This window comes from Bufo gargarizans, unplaced genomic scaffold, assembly GCF_014858855.1.
Source record: "Bufo gargarizans isolate SCDJY-AF-19 unplaced genomic scaffold, ASM1485885v1 original_scaffold_2171_pilon, whole genome shotgun sequence".
Taxonomy (NCBI): Eukaryota; Metazoa; Chordata; class Amphibia; order Anura; family Bufonidae; genus Bufo; species Bufo gargarizans.
Genome location: NW_025334672.1, coordinates 58,725 through 74,867, shown reverse-complemented (window position 1 = coordinate 74,867; position 16,143 = coordinate 58,725). Strand labels below are relative to the sequence as shown.

General features: G+C 44.2%; 1 protein-coding gene across 1 annotated transcript; it reads right to left on the bottom strand.

Moving 5' to 3' along the window:
* Positions 1 to 465: 465 nt before the first annotated feature.
* LOC122924043 (protein kinase C theta type-like) lies at positions 466 to 2,306 on the bottom strand. The gene is made up of 5 exons (XM_044274960.1): positions 2,101 to 2,306; positions 1,527 to 1,589; positions 839 to 1,393; positions 709 to 752; positions 466 to 551 (listed from the first exon to the last, which is right to left on the bottom strand). The coding sequence occupies exons 1-4, from the start codon at positions 2,304 to 2,306 to the stop codon at positions 728 to 730; spliced, it is 849 nt and encodes a 282-aa protein (XP_044130895.1). The 3' UTR covers positions 466 to 551; positions 709 to 727.
* Positions 2,307 to 16,143: the final 13,837 nt, after the last annotated feature.

Genomic DNA, 16,143 nt, shown 5'->3' with positions numbered 1-16,143 from the left:
TTCCCGACCCCAAATATGGCGATCAGAATAAATCCCAGGATCAAAGCCGATATATCTGTCTGCTATGAGTGGGTGTCTATTCCTGTCCTGTAGTGTTCCTATACCTGTCCTGTAGTGTTCCTATACCTGTCCTGTAGTGTTCCTATACCTGTCCTGTAGTGTTCCTATACCTGTCATGTAGTGTTAGTGATGTGCGGTGTATGTATAACTTACCCGGCCTGTGCTGCGGGGAGTTCAGGGGTAATAGCCGCTTAGCAGCCCCAGGACTACAACATGCGGCTATTGTCCCTGAACTCACCAGATGGAAACTAAGCACAGGCCGCTCCTGGGGTCCTAGAGCATCTTCAGGCTGGAGTGATGTCAGATGCCAGCCCGGGGATCGGAGGATGTCAGGTCAAGGACAGGGGCAGCCACACGATGACAGTGATGAGGCATCAGGATGGTATGGAGAGATTTGAGATTTCATGGCAGCCGAGGTGACAGAACAGCAAACACATGAGGCATTGGTCAGGAGGAGGCACAAAGTTCTGGGAGGTTGGCAGGATTTCATCCTGGAAGACATTACAGGAAGACATCTCAAACAAATCTATCTACTGTAGATTCTGTTATCTTAAGGAATGGTCATATAATAAAGCATTTAGCCATGTAACATCAAATATTATGTTGTGATTTAATGTTAGGTGTCCTGTTTATATAGTGTTCTCTCACCAGATGGTCGTGGACTCCTTCACAGCCCAGATCTTCTCATCCACCTAAGAAGAAGCAGAGACATAGTCATTGGCATAGGGAGAAGGACAGTGATGACCACAACTGATGAGTTATTCTCAGAGGATCTTACCGGGCCCAGCTAGGTGACATGTAGCTAAATTCGGCCACGGGGTGATGGGCTTTCTTATCCTTCGGCCAACACAGATGTTGCTTCTCCAGAACCCGCTGAAATGGTGTAAATGGCGGCCGTGCCCTCCTCTCCTCCAGTTCCTTCCAGCCGATGGTGGAAAACAGTGGATGCATCCGTATATTGCCACGCACACCGAGACGCTTCTTAGGTTTCTTGCACAGCAGTTTTGCAACAAGATGTTGCACTTCAGCATGAAGCCAAGATGGAATGTTTGGCTCATGGGTGGTAATGGCTGTGCGAGCCGTCTTTCGGAAGGGGCCATAGTGAAATGGGTGGTGTCCTGATGCCATCCTGGACACCACAATCCCCAGACTCCACCAGTCAACTGCTGTGCAGTAACTTTTCCTAAGAAGTATCTCGGGGGCCATGTAATAAAGGCTTCCCGTCACTCCACGGATCTTATTGGAGGCGGTGACACCATCTTGGGCCAGCCCGAGGTCGATTATACGGATGTGTCCATCTGCATCCAACATGATGTTAAGCGGCTTCAGATCTCTGTAGTGAAATAATACAAGAAAATTACAAATCTGCAAGACCGTGCAAATAGAAATTCAGGACTCTAGTACAGCTGGATGCTGGATCTCCAGCCTGTAAAGGGGACAGAGAGAAGGGGGAAAGTTCTGCTCACCGGTGGACGATGTTGTGTCCATGGAGGAACTGGAGGCCACATACCAGCTCTGCTGTGTAGAATCTGATGGGGAGAACAGAGAATAGTCTAATGCAGGGGTCAGCAACCTCTGGCACTCCAGGTGTTGTGAAACTACATCTCCCATCATGCAAACTTGCTTGGCTGTTTTCTGAACTCCCATAGAAGTGAAAGGAGCATGCTGGGAGTTGTAGTTTCACAACAGCTGGAGTGCCGAGGGTTTCTGATCCCTGGTCTAATATAATCAAATCCTTCCCTAGAATTTCCCTAATATCATGTTATGAAGGACCCTGGGAGGTCACTAGCAGAGAAGAAGTGCTGTTTTATGGCAGCCTGTATTCTTTCCATTCACTGCTTTGTTTATCCGCCTGACCGACCACTACAGAGTAGTAGATACTACTACCACTACATTCAGTTTGGTGCCATAGATCTGCATGTAAATACCTTGAACAAGAAGTTACCAAGAATTACACCGCCACCTTGCACCTTGGGACATGCCCTCCATCCCTCTCCTAACTGTACCTCTGACCTCAGTTTTTACTCCCCATTCTCTTACCTTACGCTGTCTGTATTCAGGTAGCCGCACATATTGATCAAAGCCTCCAGGCTGCCACCGGACAGATACTCCGTGATGAAATATGCCCGCTCCTGAGACTGATGTGCGGCATACAGGTGGCATAGGAACGGGCAGGCTCTGGTGGCCAGGAGTATCCGCCGCTCTCTCGTGATGGTATTTGCATTGTCCCACTTTTTGTCGATCATTTTGACGGCCGTGTATATGTTTCGGCCAGGGACTGATGCCAGGACCACCTGAGGAAAAGAAATGGAGAATACTCATCTACCCAGACATAAAATGGCTGATAACAGAAAGCAATAGATGGGGATAAAATGGAAATATTGTATTAAAAATGAATAAAAAAATAAATACTAAAACTTACTTTGCCAAAGCTGCCCCTGCCCAAGACCTGGTGGATGGTGAAGCGGCTGATGGTAAGCCTGGCATAGGGGCTGGACGTGTCAGAGTCTTGGCTGCTGTCTGATGTCAGCCCCTCATCCTCCGATCCGCTCTCCTCGGTTGCTCTCCTCTTCCTTGAGGCGCTGGATCCAGGGATGCTCTCCTCTTCCCTCTTCCTCTTATCTTCCCTCTTCTCCTCCTCGCTGTCTTCTGTCTGTCCAGTGGACGCCATTGTCGAAAAAATCTTCCAATCTGTAGACCGCCTCTGCTCGCTGCCGTCGACAGTTGAATCTGAACGGCAGTTGGTCGTGTGCAGGGGGTCAGAGTTCACGATGGAATCCTCAGGTGGCATCTCCTGGCAGTGGACCATGGACATGCTCTGCCATGTTTGCTGTGAGGTGGGCATCTTGAGTGGCAGTCCAGTGTCCAGAGGAATGAGAGAGAACTACATGGCGGCATCTTCTGGTGCCATGTTATTAGTGGATGGGGACAGGTGATGTGACTGGTGTATGAGGGGTGGCAGTGGTGCCCATAGTTCATCACCCATCATACTGGCATGTTGTAATAAGATCAGTTGTGTGGAAATTCATTATATGTAATGCACAAAGCAGCACTTCCAGGAAAAATAGTATATAGGGCTACAGCGAGCAGGGCCTGGATCCACAGCCCTCAGATGTACACCAGTGAAGAAGTCACAGCTCTCCCAAAAAGTCCAATCAAAGAGGATTTATTCTTCCACGTACAGACAGCGACATTTCTGTCCTGTCCGAGAAAAGTCCTGTGATAGGACAGAAATGTCGCTGTACAGGGAAGAATAAATCGCCTTTTTTTATTGGACTTATTTGGGAGTTCTGTGAATTGATTTATTGGCGTGTATATATATATTCATATATACTGTATTTGGCTTTGTAAGACTTTGCAAGACTTAAAGTGGGGGAAAATGTCAGTGCGTCTTATAAAGCGAGTACTAATGAGCGCCTCCATTATGAAAGCGCTCAGTAGTGTGCAGGAGGCGCCATGGGCGGTGACTGTGCTGTGTCCTGACTGCGTAACGTCCGGATGTGGAGCGCGTACTGTAGGTGCGCACTATGACCCGACGCTGTGCGATGTCTGGTCACAGTGCGGCGCAGGCAGAAGACCCGGAAGCAGTGAGTGCAGGCAGAGCGCTCCGTCCAGAGCAGGAGAGGTACTTCTGTCATTCATTTTAATGTCTCATTTAGGGTTGGACAATTTAAAAAATATTCCCATGGTAAATAATCTGATATTAAGAAATGTATCGCAATAACGATGTATATTGTAATAAATACCCATTTATCCCATAGTATGGGGGCTACAAGGAGACATTAGTGTGTGGGGGCTACAAGGGGACATTATACAGTATGGAGGCTACAGCATTGTCTCCTTGTTGCACCCATGGTAATTTTACGGTGGGCACTAGAGAACACACTGTCGATGTACAATATATCACAGTGGCCTCTATAACACTTCCTGGTAATGTGCAGTGTATCAGTGTCCTCTGTAACACTCCCTGGTAATATTACGGTGGGCACTAGAGCACATGCAGGTGATGTCCAGCTTCTAAACACATGCCCCGATCACCTGGCACCCCAGTCTCCACCACCACCCCGAGTCCACACATTTGACCTCCTGCAGCGAGTCCTGACCTGCACCCCAGTGTAGTGCTGGAAGAAGAAGAGCACCATGCTCTGGTAGATGTTGTAGAACTGCTGATCGCATCCCCCGATGGTATAAGTTTTCAGGCAGCACAGTGCCTTCCAGCAGCCCCATGCCAGCAGGTAGGTTGGCGCAGTGCCCAGCAGGACTGTGGCGGGAACCATGTAGCGCAGGGAGTAGGTTAGCAGCACAGCGGAGAGCAGCATGGTTTTGGTTCTACTTCAAGAAGGTTACACCAGCATTATCATTTTCTAACCAGTCATTCGTCAGATGTCCAATTACACACACAGATCTTTAGTTATACACACCTGCTATTGGATTGGACAGATATTGGTCAGATAATCTGCTGGTGTAAATGCCCCTTATATCCCACACTGTATCTTCTGACACCCAGCAACACGTGAGGGAGAGAAGCTGGGGTGGAGACCTTGTGCTGCTGACTGACTAAAGAGGAACTGCATTTCCCAGACAGACGGAGGCGTGCGTGTGTCCTGGACCCATCAGTACGCGCCGGGCATGTTTTGGAAGCAGCCAAAGCTGTCAATATACATCTATATACATATCTATGTCGCCATATCACCATTTCTGCGGTATACCATACATACTGATATATCGCCCAAGCTTAGTCTGATGGGAGGTGTGATGAAGATTGGGGCTCCAGTCTGAGGTCTGATGAAAAATACTTTAATATTTTTATTATATATATTTTATAATATCCTAGTATTTGAATATGGAGGCAGCACTCCAGATAAGTGATAAGTGTGGTGGACCCGCTTTATTCACCCGTGCCACGTTTCAGCACAATGAGGCATTTGTCCAGCTTGTTTTGCAGGTCTTTCTCCTGAGATTCCAGAGGGATTGCACCGCCTCTTACTGTGACGGTGCTGCTGTTTTAGGCTACTTTCAGATCTGCGTTGCGCTGTCCAGTTTTGAGATGTGGAACAGGCTCTCAAAACTGAACAAACCGGAATGAAGTGCACCAGAATGCATTCCGTTCTGGTTTGTTGGGTTCCCATGCAAGCAGCGTTATTGTGTGTGGCAAGGGAAACTGAAATGAACAAGTGGGATCTGGCCCCAAAAACAATGTCCATGGTGCCGGATTCGGTTTCTTCATTTTCAATTATAATGGAATTGGATCCGTTCTGAACGGATGCAGCCGGTTGTATTATTACAACGGAAGGGTTTTGCTGTGGTTTTGAGATCCCATGCCAGATTTCAAAACCATACAGCAGTATCTCTGATGTGAACATAGCCTTATCTATCTATCTCATTATAAATAGTGGAGTTCTTCTGATAATGTGAATGGAAATATTTAGGTAATACATGTTCCTGGGTTTTGACATGTCTGTAAATTATGTCTACTCGGCACATGCAGATGTCAGAATGCACTGATGTTTTTAGACCCCAAACAGTGTCTATTCATCGCCGCTAATCTCTGAATATATAGGAGCAGATTGGATTATAAAGGGCCCGGGAAAACACATCTACAAGTGGTCATATGTGGTAGGCGGGGTAAGCAAGTAGCCACGTTGGTGGTAGGTGGGACCAATAATACTGTGGTAGGCAGAGCTTCTACAGTAGGTAGGTACAGTAGGTACCAGTCTGTGCACAAGCAAGAGAGGCACGTCACTGGTAGATGAGACCAACGCTGCCTGTATTACACCTGCTAATGTTTCGGCAGATGATTGCTAACGAGTGTTCGTATGACCACTCATTAGCGATCATCATGCTGTGTAATACTGACGCCGATTGTCCGATGAACAAGCGAACGCTCATTCATCGGGCAATTCAAATCTTTTGCCTCCTGCAAACCACTACACAGCATGGGGTAGAGCGATGGTATAGCGATGTAATAGCAGTGGCCTCCACCGCTAGTGAGCAGGCCATTGCCAGGAGGACTGTGTAATACAGCCTTAACACTTTCATGCAAATATCTCAAAATTCTTACCAACAGGTCTGACTTTTAACACAATTAGCATTGTCTTTCGCATTAGAAGCTGCTCGAAAAGTTACCATTCACTTCCTCATGTGTCTAGGAACAGTGGTATTAAATAAACATCCAGTGCCCTCCGAGCAGACCCGTCATGTTTACTCTGCCCTCTCTTGGTAGACCCGGTGGCTGGATCCAAATGGCTGTTCCTCCCTACACTCTGCAGCCTGCCTCTTGCCAGCAAAGTCTCTCTTCTTTAGCCGTAGGGCATGTGCTCCTTCCAGTTCTTGGAAGAGCCAGTGCATGCACCCTAATTCACACTAGCCAATGGCTGGTCATCTTGGGTTGCCTAATGTAACTTCTCCGGTGCCCAAGCAATCGTTGTCTAGTTGCAAATTCACTGCAAAGGTGCCATAGATTTGTTTCTCGCCTGTTACCAACCTCTGTCTGTTTTCTGTATTTTACCCTTCTCTTTCCGATCTCCATATTGACCCTGAGCTGCCCATCCTGACCTCAGTCTGTTTTATCGGATTACACACCCTGTGCCTGCCTTGACCTTGGCCTGTCTCTATATACAGTCTTGCCTGATCCCTCTGTGCATTGCCTTGGTGTCTCTTGACACCCGTGGGTCAGCAGTTATCCAAACAGAGATTACTCTAGGAGGTAGCGGCCTGGTGATTCCCCTGCAGAGAAGTTTATATACATGTATAGGGTTTAAAGGGTGAAAACCAGGGGAATGCCAGGATAACACCCTTAGGATTAGCCCCAATTCAAATCTGTACGGTTGACACAGTGCTCCGCACCCACTGCTGTAACAAGTAGGCAGGACAGCAGCAGTTGGCATCACACAGGGCATTACTAGGACCTGAGCTCTGTGGCTCATGACTTAGTTGTGGGTATAATCAGAGAACATCTTAGAGAATTTGTTCTCCCCGTTCTCTCCCATTTGCATTCACACTGGGATAAGTGTCCCATATGCAGCCCACTATTATTTAGCCTGGGAAAGTTGTTGCTGCTCGTCCCTCTTGCTGCCAATGCCTGTTGATATATACAATTGGCTTGGATCTCTTTGCACAAAATGGCTGTATTTCAAATGCCTGATTTAAACCCCTGTATGTAGAGCAAGTATCTAACACGGTCTGAACCACTGTAGGCCTGAAGTAAATATTTATTTGCCCAAAATGGCTGTATTTCAAATGGCTGTATTTCAAATGCCTGATTCAAACCCCTGTATGTAGAGGCGGTATCTCACAGGGCCTGAACCACTGTAGGCCAGAAGTAAATATTTCTTTGCCCAAAATGGCTGTATTTTCAATGGCTATATTTCAAATGCCTGATTCAAACCCTTGTATGTAGAAGGGGTATCTCACACGGTCTGAACCACTATTGGCCTGAAGTAAATATATCTTTGCACAAAATGGCTGTATTTCAAATGGCTGAACCAAACCCCTGTATGTAGGGGGTGTGGGGATCCGCTCTGGTAGGCAGTGGTAGCGAGTGCAGTATAGAGGCAACACAGAATGGTCTTGGTGTAAAACACGATGCTTTGTTTATTCACACGGTGCATATTTGTGAAAGACGGTGCAGTTCATAGGGAGGGTGGTCACACACAACAGCAAAATAATAGTTCAAACACAGCAAGTCCCTGCTGCAGGCTACTTGAGGCCTGTTTCAGTCACATAAAGCAAAGTCTATTTAAAGCCAGGAGTAATGTCACCTTTTTCTCCTTGGTGAAGTAAGTCCATGGGTCTTGCTTCTAGCCACAGGACACGGATCCCTCCTGGTTTCAGCTGCAGGATCCTGCACAGTCCTCCACAGGCCTCAGCACACAGCCCAGCTCACCTCCACTTCTCACAGCCAGAGAACACAGAAGCTTCACATTGCGCACCACACCCTTATTGCTGGTCAGGTTTTAACCCTTCCCTGCAAAACCTGGCCTGGACCGTGGGGAGACAGGCACCCGCCCGCATATCTGCCTGCTCCCGAAAAGAGCCGGCCCGGATCCGCTGTGTTAACAGCATAACCGCTGCAAAATGCACTTTTCTGGCTCTTACTCCACCGGAGCCAGGACCCCCGGTGGCACGTATCTCCCGTCTACTACCACCCCAGGTACTCTCCTACAGGGGGTATCTCAGACGCCCTGAATCAGTGTAGGCCTGAAGTAAATATATCTTTGCACAAATTGGCTGTATTTCGAATGGCTGTATTTCAAATGCCTGATTCAAACCCCTGTATGTATAGTGGGTTTCACACAAGCCCTGAACCAGTGTAGGCCTGAATTCAATATGTCAGTATTTAAAATCTCTGAATGTAACCCAAATGTATTAAGGGTGTATCTCACAATGACATCTGCATCAAAGGCTGCCAACTATTTTTTTTGTAACCAAACAAGTGTTTGTTTAACAACTGAATTTGACAGCAGTATATAAGCCTGTAATTTCACACGTGCTGATGCTGCAAGGCCTGAAAAAATTTATTTTTTGGTCAAAAAAGTGTTTTTTTCAAACCCCAGAAAATGATGGGTGTATTTCTAGCTTAAATTGCACACTGACTAATACAGATGTTGTAGATTGCCCAAAAATTCTTTTTTTGATAACAGAATATAAAAGCTGTATATATTAAACTTGAATGTAACACTTGCAGATCTGGAAAATACAGTTTTTTGGAGAGAAAAAAGTGTTTTTCAAACCCCAAAAAATGATGGGTGTATTTCTACCTTAAATTGCACACTGACTAATCCAGATGTTGTAGTTTGCCCCCCAAAAATGATGATTTGCAATGTCCCAAAAGCTCAGATGCAGTGCTGGTGAACTGAGCATGCATAAAATGGCCGCCGCCACCCACCTAACTAACAGAATTCTAAAATGTTTCTTTTTTTGGTCAATGGCCTCAAGGCAGGGTAAAACGATTGTGTCCTGCACCCACACAACTATTTTTAGGTAGATTGCTGAGTTAGATTCTCTCCTATTCTCTCCCTGAAATCACAAGTCCAGCAGCATCCTCTCCCTACACTTGTAACAGCAGAGTGATGTGTAGCGCTACGTGACTCAAGCGTATATAGAGCCTGGGTCACATGCTGCTCTGGCCAATCACAGCCATTAAAAGGCATGGCTGTGATGGCCTCTTGGGGCAAGTAGCATGACGCTTGTTGATTGGCTGCTGTGCAGCCTTTCAAAAAGCGCCAAGAAAGCGCCGAACACCGAACCTGAACCGGAACTTTTACTGAAATGTTCGGGTCCGGGGTCCAAAAATCCTAAAGTTTGGTACGAACCCGAACTTTACAGTTCGGGTTCGCTCAACCCTAGTGCTGGCACAATTATCAATGTAACCACATCCCTACTGATGTTCAGTGATAAACAACAGTTTTATCTTTGATCTTCTCCTCTGTTAACACTGACCACTTTATTATTGCACTTCTATGAAAAGTAGAAAAACATGTTGGTAATTGTCAAGCGTAAAAGTAGCTTTAACAGGGGCGTATACGACCAGTGCCTAGCGTAGCATGAGCTGTAAATGCAGCCCTGGCCTCTCTTCTTATTTACAGTTTCTAGCTATATTACAACCTTCTAGAGGTAAGGGTAAAATGGAGAAGCACAGCCGAAGCACAAACACTGTTGCAATTTCTGTTTATCATAAATTTGTATAGAGCTTTAATTCAAGGCTATGCATAAGCAGTTTTCCAGATATAAACAAGTCTTTAGACATACACAACTGAGCTAAATCAGACAATCAGAAAGTCAGTGTGTCTGTCCACCCCCCCCCCCCCCCCCCCTCCAAAACTTTGCATAGTTAAAAGTCAAAAAGCCTCTCAGTATTAGCTGGCTGTACTGTACATTTAAACCCTTCCACAGTGCAGTGCAGCTAGAGTGTAATAACAGTGCAAATGAACAGGATATACCGTATTGCAAAAACATATAAACGCATGTAAATGCAGTTCAACAATACATAACAGTATAAGTACACACAATAGCATACATTGATGGCTTTCCATAGTAGCAATAAGGGCAAGTTTCCAGAAATGTCCACTGTCCATAGTCCATTTCCAGGAGCTTGGCAGAAGGAAATTGTTACGAAGCAGATGTGGAAGTGCTGCGTAACTTAAACAAATTTGGCTCGGGGCCTCTCCTTGGGTCTTTAGGGAAAAGTTGATGGCCCCCCTCATATTCACTCTTTAACCCTTGTACAGGGATCTGGACTTCACTGCAGTGCATCCATCAGGCCACTACTGCAGCATCCTGCTCCATGAGTCGCATTATACTGCAAAGTGCCAAAAATATGTTTGTCATGTATGCATTTACTGTATATTTTCTATAAGCACATGGTAATCACAGGCCGTGTCTTCAGCCACCCCTAGATTTGGCTGGTGTCAGCCTGTATATAAGAGAGGGCAAAACATTCTAGAGTCGATCTATTCCAGTTATTCTGTTGTAGCCTACTCCAGCCTAGGTCTAGGAGAAGGAAGCATATGTGAATCTGACAGGCCAGCTCTTCCAGGACCTTGTACTAATGAGGATACAGCTAGAACATCTCCAGAAAGCGAGCCCGGTGCAAGAGAGGTGTAGAGAAAGAGCTGTAGAGGTGATCAGTCTTAAAAATGACTTTATGGACTCTAAGGCACCCGTGTTCAGGAGAAGCCTTCAGAGCCTGAGCACACGCCACCAAGTTTGGACCACCTGTGTAGATTTCCATATTGCAAGGTGGAAGAATGGATTAGGAGCCTGTTCAAATAATGTAGCAGAAGGTTTGGAGATATTGCTTATGGTAACGTATTACACCACACACTGGGATGCTAAAGTACAAATCAACTAGCAAAGTGCAGAGTAGGAAAGTTTGCTTCAACAATTTTAATGAAACACCTTTTGGCCTGTGATTACCTGTGCAGCTGTAACATCTGCAAACTGTAACATCTGAGGATACTGGATTTCTGTTTAACATCAGCCGGTCCATTGCAAGTATGACCTGTCCTGAACTGTTTGCATTTTAATTCTTCAGTAAAGAAACCTGTTAGGCTGGTGGTCTGAGTCCACCGCTGTCCTGCTGTCCCGAGCAGGTGTGGGCGTCGCTCTGCTCGCCCTTTGCATATTGGGTCTAGTACTCTGAAAAATTCCTTTCAGTACTGCTAGAGTTAATCCACTAATACTTACCTCCATGCTGGTAGCGATACAGGCCTCTTCCGGCCTGTGTCCCGCTTAGTACAAATCTTGGCTCAGGCGGACGCGATGATGTCATTACTCCGCCTGCCTCTGATTGGCTGCAAGCCTAGTGCCTACAGCCTATCAGAGGAGCAGGAAAGGGAGACGCCTCTCCCTTGCTCTGCTGCATCTCCCCATGACCTGCTGCTGCCGCTGCCAAGCTCCGGATCGGGATTCAGCCAGCAACACAGTTCTCCGATCCGGCTGTAATTTTAACAACCGGATCTGGAGAACCGGAGCGAACCGGCTGAATCCCATGCCTGGGTCTAGCACTCTGGGAACTTCCTTTCAGCACTGCTAGAGTTAATCCTTCCCTTTTGCTCCCTGTCCAGCTGATGATTAAGGAGCTGATCAGCCTCCCAATTTAGCTGGGCTTTGGATCCACCCTCTTGCCTGAGCTTTGAGGTTTTCTAGTCTCTAGTAACCAGTGAAGGTGTAATCTTTTATATGACTACTAGTGATGAGCGGCAGGGGTCATATTTGAATTCGCAATATTTTGTGAATATTTTGTAGAATATTTGCAAATTCAAATATTCGTTATATTCAACGATTTTTTTACTCGAAAAATCGGCAAGGTAATGATTGTGCAATATGCGAATTTTCGTAATTAGAATTTTTGGATTTGAATTTTTTATTGCGAATTTTTCAACTTACAACTATTAGACAAAGAAGATTATAGAATATTCGTAATATTCTAAAACAAGAATATATAGTGTGAGACAGTGACAGGTCTCACTCAGGTTAGAGGCAAGGAAGGGGTGAATAGTTCGGTCCACACCCCTGTTCCACCACAGGTGAGAGAAGCTGGAGGTAATCAGCCTGGCACAAAGCACCTCCCAGAGTGTCAAAAAGGGGGGAGTGTGGTACCTGTGGACAGAGGCCTGGAGGCTCTGTCTGTGTGGTCTCAGCTGGGCAAGGCTGAGGGACCACAAAAGCCGGGCGATAGCTTGGAGTTGGGGGACGCAGCGACGCCTGGGAGGGTCGCAAGGCCATAGTCAGGCAGACTACTGAGCCCCAATCCCCCACAAGAAATACTGAACTGGAGACAGTGGGCGTACTGTGCTCTGTACAGCCAGGAGGCTGTGGGACATTGGCTGACAAAGCCGCATGAGTTCACAGGGTGTGAACTGGGACCTAGGTGAGTCAGGAAACTTCATGTTTAGTTAGAGCCTGGACGGGCGAGTGTTTATTATTTTGTCATTTTATTGTTGCTGGTGTTGAACAATAAATACACTGTTTGGACCTGAAACCTGGTGTCCTAAAGGCGTATCTGTGAGAATGACCCCCAAATAAGAGGCGATCCCCTACAATAGCAATATAGCGAATATTCGAAAAAAACGAATATAGAGCAATTTAGCTAATATTGTGCAATAATCTTTTTTTTTTAACAATAATTTGTTTTGAAAAGTTTTCATAAAAAGTAGGTTACAGCAAGAATGAATGGCAATCACATGTACAAGTGAGAATTAAGGTAATTGTGAAGCTTCTAAGGTTAGAAGTTATTGCACATCACAGGATAGATAATATTATACCATTAAAGGAATAAAGCATAACAGGTACAAATAAACTGCGGTACGTATCAGAGTGCAGAGATATTTAGCAATGAGAACAGACTTATAATCTAAAGGATGCATTAGGAGGTAGTTTACAACTATTATGATTAAGCCACACATCCCAGTTTTTTAGGAATGAAGACTTCGAATTCCTAGAAGATGCCCATAAACCTTCATATAAGCAGCTGTTATCCAGAGTTCTAAAAATTCTGTTAATATTAGGTAGGCTCCCAGATTTCCAGCAAGCAGCGATTTTTAGCCGGGTGGCAAATATTAAGTGGCTAGCTATAGACCTGAAGTGGTAAGGAAGATCTATAAGTCCAATAGACAGAAGAGCCATCTTAGATGAAGGTTTAATATAATAACAAGCTAAAGATGAGATTAACTTAAATATTGAATCCCATAAGCTTCTAACTGTAGGGCATTCCCACCACAAATGTAAATATGAACCAGGAGCTTGGCCGCATCTCCAACACTCTTGGGAAATCTCAGGGAAAATCTTATTTAAGTAAATAGGGGTTCTATACCATCTATATAGTATTTTCCTTGCCCCCTCTAAGTGGTCAGAGCATCTAGACAATTTAGATACAGAGGTAAAGGCTTCATTCCAGTCTGAATCTGTGAGGACAGAACCCAACTCAGTATTCCAAAGATCCAAAGTATGTTGCAAAGGGTTAATACGTGACTCTTTCAAGAGTTGATAGCCTTTAGTGATTCCTTTGTCCAGGATATGGGACATATGTATCCAGTCTAGCAGTGTATGGTTATGAGAATTAAAGTTAAAAACTCTTGGGGATTGCAATAAGTGTCTTATCCTTAGATACTTGTAAAAATCTGAGTTGGGAATATTAAAGTCTCTGTGTAATTGAGCAAATTCAACAAAGATACCATCCTTCCACAGTTGTTTAATATCAGTAATACCTGAGGCCACCCAATTATTTATCCTTAAGTCTGGGATAGCTAATTCACAGATTTCCAGAGGCACTGAAAATATTGATGTGGCAATTAGCTTTTCTGTTCTAGTAATGGAGTACAAGGTGTTATGTATTGCTTTCAACGTTGATAATGAAGAGTTATTTTTGATACCAAAGACCGCTGTAGCGGAAAGACATAAATGTATGTCATAGGGTCCCATTAAAGTTTTTTCCAATGCCACCCATTTTTTTGAGATGTCATTTTTAATCAAATATCTCAATTGGTCGAGTATAGAAGAGGCATAATATAGAAGGGACATTGAGACCTCCTGTTATGAGTGATTTGCTAAGAATAAGCGCTTTCACTCTGGGTTTAAATTTCCCCCAAATGTGATGGTTAATTAAAGATTGTAGCTTGGTTACATAACTAGTGGGAATGGAAATTGGAGTATTACGGAACATGTAAATAATTTTGGGAAGAATTACCATTTTAAGTGCAGCTATTCTTCCTAACCATGAGAGAATAGTCCATCCTTAGGTTAATTAAAGAGTCACTAATTTTATTATATAAAGGCCAAAAGTTAACTTTGAATAGTTATTAATAGCAGATAGTGCAGTAGTTGGATTTGAAGTTATAATTAAAACATCATCTGCAAAAAGACCTATACGGTGATCTGTGTTTCCCACTGTTATCCCCTTAATAAGCGGGGAGGATCTAATATGTTCCGCAAAGGGTTCCATTGCAAGAGCAAATATCAAGGGTGACATAGGGCATACTTGTCTGGTTCCGTTCTTGATATTGAACGGAGCAGACAAAAAGCTAGACGAGTATATAAAGGCACTTGGATTAGAGTATAAGGACATAACTGCAGAAAGGAAGAAGTTCCCAAATCCAAACTTTTTAAGGTTGCCTTAATGTATTCCCAGTGTATTCTATCGAACGCCTTCTCCGCGTCCAAGGAAAGGAGCAGAGAAGGCGTTCGGGTGGCATATGCCACGTCTATTAGATCTATAAACCTTCTAGTAGCATCGGATGATTGTCTGTTGGGAACAAAACCAATTTGGTCATTGGAAATTAAAGAAGGTAGAATGCTAGATAGCCTTTTTGCTAGTATTTTAGCAAATATCTTTATATCAGAATTTAAAAGAGATATGGGTCTGAAGTTAGCCGGTTTATCTGCAGGTTTACCGGGTTTTGGAAGGGTAATGATCAATGCATTTAGCATATCTTTTGGGATTGAGTTTTGCGCTGCTATTAAGCTAAAGGTTCTGTTCAGGAAGGGATTTAAAATGTGTGAAATATTCTTGTAATATTCATTTGTAAGTCCATCTGGACCAGGGGATTTATTATTTTTGAGGGAATGGATGGCTTCGGAAATTTCCGAATGCGTGATATTAGAGTTAAGGGTTTTGAGATTGGGTTGGAGTTAGGGATGGGAGGGAGATACCACTAAGTAAATCATTGATGTGCTCAGTAGTAGGTTGAACAGTGTCAGTTGATTTTTCTAGATTATACAGATTTGCGTAATAATTGGCAAATTCCTCTGCTATATGTTTGGGATTAAATAGTTTTTGCCTTGAGTATCATAAAGAAAGGGGATTCTTGTCTTGACTTCTCTTTTTTTAACTCTGTTTGCTAAAATTTCTGAGGCTTTGTTACCTTGTGAGTAGTAATCTGATTTAATTTTACATAGATGGAACTCGTGTTTTTCATGAAGATGAAGGTAGAGGTGGTGCCTGGCTGTTTTCAATTTGCTGAAAATTTTTGGTTCCACAGAAGACTTAGCAGATTCCTCTAGGGTTTTAATATCAGCTAGTAATGTATCCAGGGTTTTCCTTCTATTTTTTTTCTGAATTGCCGCATGTTTTAGCAGTACACCTCTAATAAATGCCTTATGCGCACTCCATAGTGTGGTATCTGATACCAGATTATTGTCATTAGTCTTAAAATATTATTTTAAAGAGTTTTCTACATCCGTACGTCTAGAGGAATTTTGAAGCACGGAGAGTATACTCTATTATTATACATGTCATCTAACGTGAGATTTATAAACGCATGATGATTGGAGATAGATACATCAAGCACTTTTTGGAGAAGCCACTTATCTGAAATAAAAAGATCAATTCTAGAGTATGTATTGTGTGGATGTGAGAAAAAGGTGAAATCTTTTTCATTGGCATGATGGACCCTCCAATGGAGCCCTTGCTGAAATAAAAAATCTTGAAGGAGCGAGTTTTTAAGAGAAGGGGGGGGGGGGGAGATGGAAGCTTATCAATTGAGGAATCAGGACACATATTAAAGTCGCCCCAGATCAATAAGGATCCCTGTTTGGAGTCCTGAGCCAATTTAATAGTACGTTTGATGAAATTTATCTGGTCGG

Coding starts and splice junctions, on each gene's coding strand:
- LOC122924043 (XM_044274960.1), bottom strand. CDS start 2,306: ATGATCGACAAAAAGTGGGACAATGCAAATACCATCACGAGAGAGCGG. Junction 1,590..2,100: donor CTGAATACAGACAGCGTAAG/GTAAGAGAATGG, acceptor TCTCCCCATCAG/ATTCTACACAGCAGAGCTGG. Junction 1,394..1,526: donor GGACACAACATCGTCCACCG/GTGAGCAGAACT, acceptor ATTTCACTACAG/AGATCTGAAGCCGCTTAACA.